Source organism: Lynx rufus, unplaced genomic scaffold (genome assembly GCF_022079265.1).
Source record: "Lynx rufus isolate CCGP_SWC_20201006 ecotype Redwood Valley unplaced genomic scaffold, mLynRuf1.p SCAF_7, whole genome shotgun sequence".
Lineage (NCBI taxonomy): Eukaryota > Metazoa > Chordata > Mammalia > Carnivora > Felidae > Lynx > Lynx rufus.
This window is the reverse complement of record NW_025814889.1, coordinates 81794075-81801874: the sequence shown is the minus strand read 5'-3', so window position 1 is coordinate 81801874 and position 7800 is coordinate 81794075. Positions and strand designations below refer to the sequence as shown.

The 7800-nt window shown below is 36.1% G+C and overlaps 1 protein-coding gene across 1 annotated transcript; it reads right to left on the bottom strand.

The window, feature by feature from the left end:
- Positions 1-232: 232 nt before the first annotated feature.
- Positions 233-1171, bottom strand: LOC124501761 (olfactory receptor 6C1-like). Its single transcript, XM_047066214.1, has one exon. It carries the CDS (start codon positions 1169-1171, stop codon positions 233-235), a length of 939 nt encoding a protein of 312 aa, XP_046922170.1.
- Between the last annotated feature and the right edge of the window lie 6629 nt (positions 1172-7800).

Genomic DNA, 7800 nt, shown 5'->3' with positions numbered 1-7800 from the left:
CATGAACGGGGGAGGGCCAGAGAGAGAGGGAGACACAGAATGGGAAACAGGCTCCAGGCTCTGAGCCATCAGCCCAGAGCCTGACGCGGGGCTCGAACTCACGGACTGCGAGATCGTGACCTGGCTGAAGTCGGACGCTTAACCGACTGCGCCACCCAGGCGCCCCGAGGGGCCCTATTTTTTAACTATTCTTCATTATGCTTTTAATTTATGACAGTACTTTTAATTTTTTTCATTTTCTTGAGAAGAATACAATCTTTCTTGCCCTGTCCATGAAGGCTCGCCTGACTTGCTGATTCCTTAGGCTGTAAATAAAAGGGTTCAGCATGGGGGCCACTGAGGTGTTTAGCACAGCAACTCCCTTGCTCAGAGACACTCTGTCTTTTGCTGATGGATTAATATACATGAAAATGCAGCTGCCATAGGAGATGGAGATGACGATCATGTGGGAAGAACAGGTGGAAAAGGCCTTTGTCCTCTGACTAGCAGAAGGAATCCTCAAAATTGTTCTGATGATATATATGTAGGACAGAATTATTAATGCCAAAGTGAACAGTAGAGTAAGCACAGCACAGGAAAAACCCACAATCTCTAGGAATTTTGTGTCTGAACAAGAAAGGTGTAGTAAGGGGAAATAATCACAGGTAAAATGGTCTATAATATTGGACCTACAGTAATCAAGCTGTATGAACAGCATAAGTAATGGGAATATGATTAAGAATGACATTAGCCATGAAGCAAAGACAAGGAGTATGCAGACTCTGTGATTCATGATGGTCATGTAATGGAGAGGTTTGCAGATGGCAATGTAACGGTCATAGGACATGGCGGCCAGAAGGCAAAATTCAGTGACTCCCAAGAGAATGAAAAAAAAAAACTGAGTCATACAATCATTAAAGGAAATGGTTTTATCTCCTGTAATCATAGTGCCCAGGAACTTGGGTATGCTGACAGTTGTGAATGAAACCTCTAATAAGGAGAAGTTTCTGAGGAAGAAATACATGGGGGTCTGGAGGTGGGAATCCAGCAGGGTAAGGGTGATAATGGTCAGGTTGCCAGTGATGCTGAGCATGTAGGTGATGAGCAGAGAGACAAAGATCACCACCTGAAGCTGTGGGTCATCTGACAATCCCAGGAGGATAAACTCTGTTATTTCTGTGTGGTTTCTCATATTTTTCTTCTCTTGTATAATCTAGAGGGAAAAACACAAATAGAAGGATTAGAAGATTATTCATGGATACTGCTGGAATATGACTCCGGAAGTAAACATATTATACCACACTGATTTAATTTAGGAGATCTTTAAGACAACTTAATAAAAGTAGGTAACACGTTTTAAAGTACGTTTTTGCCATACGGCACACTCTGTATTTTACATAGAATGTTTCTTCTTAAAATCCTTATTTTACAGATTGGAAACTGAATCTAAAACAGTTATTAAAAATCTTATCTGAGTCATATACCCTAAATGAGAAAACGGGGATTTTAACCCAGGTTTTTCTGAATGTTTGATAACTGGAAGAGAAATCCTGCCTGTTGACACAGAAATACTTCTCTCAAGGGTTGCCTTCTTATTGGGAAACTCCTTGTCCTTTTTCCAACCACAATAAAAGTGTCTCATTTTCTCATTCCTCTCACTGAATTTTCTGAATTATTACTTACTTGTAAAATATAGAAAGACAGATGTGTCAGGAAAATGTCCTTCAAATGGGGAGGTTTCCAAAATTTGAAAGTCATTGATGTTAAATCTTTAACAATGTGACAAATTTCTGTTTTCATTCTGGCTCACATTCTCCTTTCAACCACCTACTCCTCATCTCAAGCCACAGATAATGAATTCATTGCCATAATGTTAATGACCTCAGATTCTACAGTGTACAGAATGCGGAAAAGGCAGAGCAGAAATTTAGTAGATTGGATTTACATATTTCATGGGCTAAGGAAGCAAAATTGTATGAGTATCTAAAATAAACATTATCTTCTACAGAACTTTTTTCCTTCAAAATTTCTTCCATCTAAACCTTGTAGTGTATTCTCTCTGTATATGTCTTCTGCTTTCTATCACGTATAGTATTTTTATATTTTTCTTTCTATGTACATTAGCCTTTACTTGTAGAAGCTTTATTTTGTCAACACCTGGGAGTAATCAAGGAAATAGCACATGAAATCCCTTTATTTTCTCTTCCTGAATTATAATCATCATCATCATCATCATCAATGCATTTTAGAGAGAAGCTAAAAGTTCCCTCAATGAATTGAACTAGTCCATTATCATATCCCTTACTCTGGGCATTCTCATTAAATAGTTAGGTTTTCAGTTCAGTGTCCTGAGAGAAGTTTTGCAATAGAATATTTAGTTTAAAGATGTCAGATTGTTGATTTGTAGTATATAATGCATCATAATACTGTGATTTTTTTTTTCTTACATGCTTGAGCTGTGTTCTCACTCACTTCCCTGTGTAGCCAAAAATATTGCTGTAGATTAGAAGTTAAATTTCAGATAAGATGGATAGTGCTAATGCTATTGGGAAAGTGTGTGAGATTTCACAAGAAATGAGTATTTCTTTTGTTATTTTTCAGGGACTGGAGAAAACAGGCTGAAGAGCACTTACTTGGGGAAACAGACATTATAATGACATATTTTGTAAACAAACTTATGGCAATTCAAGTGCATAATAGATATTTCAGTTAGGTCATTGTTCTTGAGGTGCCTGGGTGGCTCAATTAGGGTCTGGTCTTGATCTCACAGTTCATGAGTTTGAGCACCACAGCAGCTCTGTGCTGTCAGCAGAGCCTGCTTCAGATCTACCCTCTTCTCTCTGCCCCTCACCTGCTCACACACTCTCTCTCAAAAAGAAACATTAAAAAAATCTTAAAAAAAATAAAGGTCATTGTTCTTGGTTAACAATCCTCTATAATTAATAGCTGTATAGATCCTTTGATCTCTCAACCATTTCTGTGATGTTTTTGGTGGAGTAATGAAACATTTATCCAAGAATCTAAAACATCATTTTAGGCTTTCCTTCCTGACCACTCATCCATATTTCTTCTTCCCTGTCACATGTAACTTATGATCACAAATTTAGTATGCTCCCTGCCCCTTTTTGTTTCAATGAATTTTAACCCATCCTGGGTATCTTTGTTGAACTATGTTGGGTGGCTCATGAAAGTGAAAATTAACCTATTTAATGAACAAATACTTGCTATTGTGCTAAATGAAATAACTGATGCATGTGAATAAAATAATAAGCACCAACTAAATATTTTATTTAAATAAATGACTTTTAGGACACCTCTGCCATTTCATATGAATTTTAAGGATGGCTTTGTTGAGAAGAGAATAGTGTCTTCCTATGTCCAACTTAAAATGCAACAATTTAAAAAGACCTATTAAGGTATAAGAGCTTGCGTTTCCTTGTTTTGTTTTAATAATTAGGAGAGATGGTTAGAGTCTCCCTAAATTCCACAATTTAGTTGGAAACTAACTGTATCATTCTGAATTCTCTATGTGTGCTGAAATCTCTCAAGTTAAAACTCCCAAAAAAAGGTGTGAATGCGTATATCCTCAAGGCAATTTGTACCCACAACATTACTATGTAGTTTTCCAATTCTCTGTGTCTCTCTCACTTGACAATCTTTTTCTTGGTAGTAGGTCTGTATGTTAGGCCAGTTTGTCAAAATAGAGAGCAAAATGCTGGTTTAATCTGATATCTTGAGTAATTGGTTTACACCAAGTACTATTTTTTTTCTGGAATGATTCATTCCGTTTTTGACGTATGTTTGGTGACATCTAATATCATGTAAGAACTTCATGGTGACTGAATGCAAAAAATCTCATAAGATGAACCAATTTAGATTCTTTTTCGGATTATTATTTTAGTAATGCCGTAGGGTATTCCTAAAGTTTGTTCAGAATGCAGTTTACCTGAGTCCTCTGAAAAAAAGATATGACCTTGCTTTTTTATTCTAATAGAAAGGGGATATTTAAATCCCAAGTCAGATCAGAGCACCAACCAATATGAATAGGAATAATGAAGGAAAACAGTAATCATCTAAAAACTTCTAAATCTATAGGTTCTTATAGGTAGGTATTCTACTTAAACCCTGATTATCTCAGTCTGTTAACCAGGTAACTATATTTGTAGGTCATTTTCAATTTAAAAAGGGAAAGGACTTCTTATAAAACCTAAGGCATCAGAATTTAATATTAATTTATAATGCTTGGTATTATTGGGGCAACCTGTGGGCTTTGCACTCAAAGAGAAATTAAGTAGTTTAGAGTTAAAAATGCAACTTAGCTACATTATAGTATAGTATTGTAACTTTGGACAAGTTACTTAATCTCTCTGAGTTTTAGAATATTTTTAAAATTTAAAATGATAATATATTATGGATATAGAGCTAATGTAAGTACAAAGTAAAATTAAATTGTACAAAAATTTTATAGCATGTACTCCCAGACAGCAGTTACTAGTATCTTTATTATTCCTAAAAATAAAATCAGTGATCACATGAGGAATAGAGCCCCGGTGCAAAATAACAAAAACTATTTTTGTAGTCCCTCATGTGAGAGACTGCTAACGCTGTATGTTCTTACCTCATTTACTAATTTTTATAATCCTGTGTTGGTTAAAAGAAACTGACAGTGAGAGGTTAAATAACATAAACAAGGTCAGACAGCTATTAAATGATAGAATTGAGCATGGGCTACCTAGTATTCAACACCTATATTCAATGGGGGAGACCAAACTCAGAGAAAATAATTTTGAAAATTAATAAAGGAATAAATTATGAGAAACAGGAAATGTAACATGCTCATTTTTCATAATCCTTGATACATTCAGAAAGAAATAGCAACCCCTAATTTTTCTATATGATCTGATGAAAAGTTGAGTTAAGACTGAATGAATCAGGGGTGCTGGGTGGCTCAGTCGGTTAAGCAACCGACTTTGGCTCAGGTAATGATTTTGTGTCTCCCTCTCTCTCTGCCCCTCCCCCACTCATGCTCTGTCTCTCAATGTCTCAGAAATAAGCATTAAAAAAATTTAAAAAAAAGAATGAATGAATCAGTGCTAAGAAAAGGAAATTTTTCATTGGCTTCAACTTTACAGCCTTACCTCTACTTGTCATACAAATGTTCTGCATCAGCTGGTTGAAATGACAAAAATCCACATTGACAACTATTTCAGTTTTAGGTTAGGAGATTCAGTATTCCTAAAAATCATAGTTTATATTCTATTACTCATTTTCCATTGTAATTATGGGAGCAAAAATAGTGAAGACAAGCTAGGTTTGGAGTTGCTTTGGCCTTTCTGGACAAAGATTCTATATGGACTTTCACCTGCATAGGTCCATGTTTTATCTACCATAACTACCTATCTCTCATGGCTATTACTCCAGTGAATCATATGTGCCAACAAGGGCTTAGAGGAAAGGACACTAAGGGATTATAAAAATGTTATCAACATTTGCACCAATATTGGAACAGCAAACTTTTGTGATAATACCCAAAGAGTTACAAAGGGCATGTGAAGTAAGCCAGAAACGGATGGAATATTTTGCATATTATCTAAGTGAGAAAATAACTTGGTTGCAAAGCTTTTGGGAGAGGTCTCCTGAATTTCCTAAATCAGAATTTCTTTGACAAATTGAGGCCCCCACTTCTTTTCTTGCTGAGTTAAATACTGGGACAACTTAATCTTACATGAAAACATTACATTTTTATCATACACTAAAATGTCTCCATTAAAGTGACTCTCCAAGCTAGTAGTATCACATAAATTGTTCAGAAATGCTGAATGCAGAGCAATAAAAAGAGTGGGATAGAGTTCAGTGCTCAGTGGATTCCCATCGAAAGGCATGAAAAAATATGGATTAAATACTCATTGAACTCTTCAACATTTTCCAAGAATCATTCTCGCAAAATAGAAATGGTGCTAATTCTTGAGAAGGATCTACAATCCAGAAGGTCCTTTTCCATTTGAAAGATGTGCTGGGTTTAACCCTGTAATTAATGAAAGCATAATATCTGGAAACGTGTCATGATTTTACAATTCAGATTCCTTTTTGTCCATTTTAGAAACAGCAAAAAAAGAAGCTTGTTGACTCATGCACTATTTGTTTTCATTCAACAAATATCTTTCCAGGACCTGCTATCTTTAAATAGTATACAAAACACTGGGAATAAAATGGAATCAAAATAGATACGAGTCCCACTGTCCTATAATAACCAAAATCAAGGGTAAACCGATGAGAGAAAATGTTGTGAAAGATACAAATAAAGTAACCTGTTTCTCAGTTCAGAACTTTTTCTACTACACCAAGCCAGTTTTTAATCAGCAAACTTATTCCATTATACTAGGTAATATGCCTTATTGATCCCACTATTTCTTAGTCATTTTTCTAACATGAATTTATACAAAAGTCCACTTTCAACATGTTCTAAGCTTTCTGTTGAATCACATGATCATCAAAAGTTTCCCCAAAATGGTGATTCTTTGCTTGTTAAACACTCTAATTTATTCTGATTCAACCCTCATATCTAATAAAATTATATTTGGAGATCAAAGTAATTTGGGGCTGATGATCTAATTATTCATATCACAACTAATCAGCATAACCAGCATATCTATTAAAAAAGCTATTTTAACAGATTTCTTTAATTTCTACTCAAGTTTTCATGTATACAAAACTTTGTTACATTAGGGCTCAAAATTTTCAAAAAAAATTTTTTTGATATATAAGTGCTTGTGATATACAAGAACACCAATGGGAGGCAGTTTACCAGAAAGATTTTTAAAATGGCATCCTAGGTCCAAGAGAGAGGTTCAAATGCAAGCTATGATATTTATTCATTTTGCAATCTTGGAAAATTGTTAAAGGCCTTTCTTGATTTATAAAATAAGATTAACAATGAATTTTCAAGTTTTTAGAGAATTAAATAAAACATTATGTGGAGCCTTCTGTTTCTGTAAGGAGTGGCTTGATATGCACCGATACTCATGAAACGAACATACGGAAATGTGAGATTAAATGGAAAAACAATGTGTTTGAAGACAGAGGACACCTTCAGTTTCCAGTTCTGCAAGTAAGGAGTTGCAAATCACCACTCAAGTCTAACAATAAGGAAACATGATGAACAGATTGAAAAATCCACTCTCTTTGTATCCTTAGGGAAGGCAAATCACTGTCCTTAAGATTGAAAATCAGACAGATAAATACAAGAAGTGAAGGTTTAAGGGAACAGAGACTTGGGAGCCAAAACTACCACAGGGTCCAGTGCCAGCACAGGAAAACCTGAAGTAAACTGATAATTTGTGGAGGTTCAGGGAGGAAACACAGAGTTAAAAGCTCTGGGGGGGGGGGGGAACCAAGATATATGAGGCCCCCATCCCATTATTGAGATATGCTTCCAGGAGCTCAACCAGGTTCAGATAGTGAATGTCAGAGAAAAATCACCTCATGCTTCTGTCAGGGGCAGGAGAAAAGGAACCCTTTTGAAATGCACCAGAGCACTGTGTTGTTGTTGAGAGAGCCTGCCCTCACAGAAATCTTAGATGGCCAGAGACTAACCTGCTGGAACACTATCAGAGCTTAACTGACCCAGGGAGAGAAATACCCAACTCCAGTATCCTCTAGCCTTCCACGTAGGACGAGGGAAATACCCAACTCTAGCCCACTCTAAGTTTCCTGTCTGACTTAACTGGGGAGAAAGAACTGAGAAACCCTTACGAAGTTCACAGTCCAGAGGCCTAGGCTCACTAAGAGACTGAGACCTAATCATAGGACTGTGGAATGCTT

Coding starts and splice junctions, on each gene's coding strand:
- LOC124501761 (XM_047066214.1), bottom strand. CDS start 1,171: ATGAGAAACCACACAGAAATAACAGAGTTTATCCTCCTGGGATTGTCA.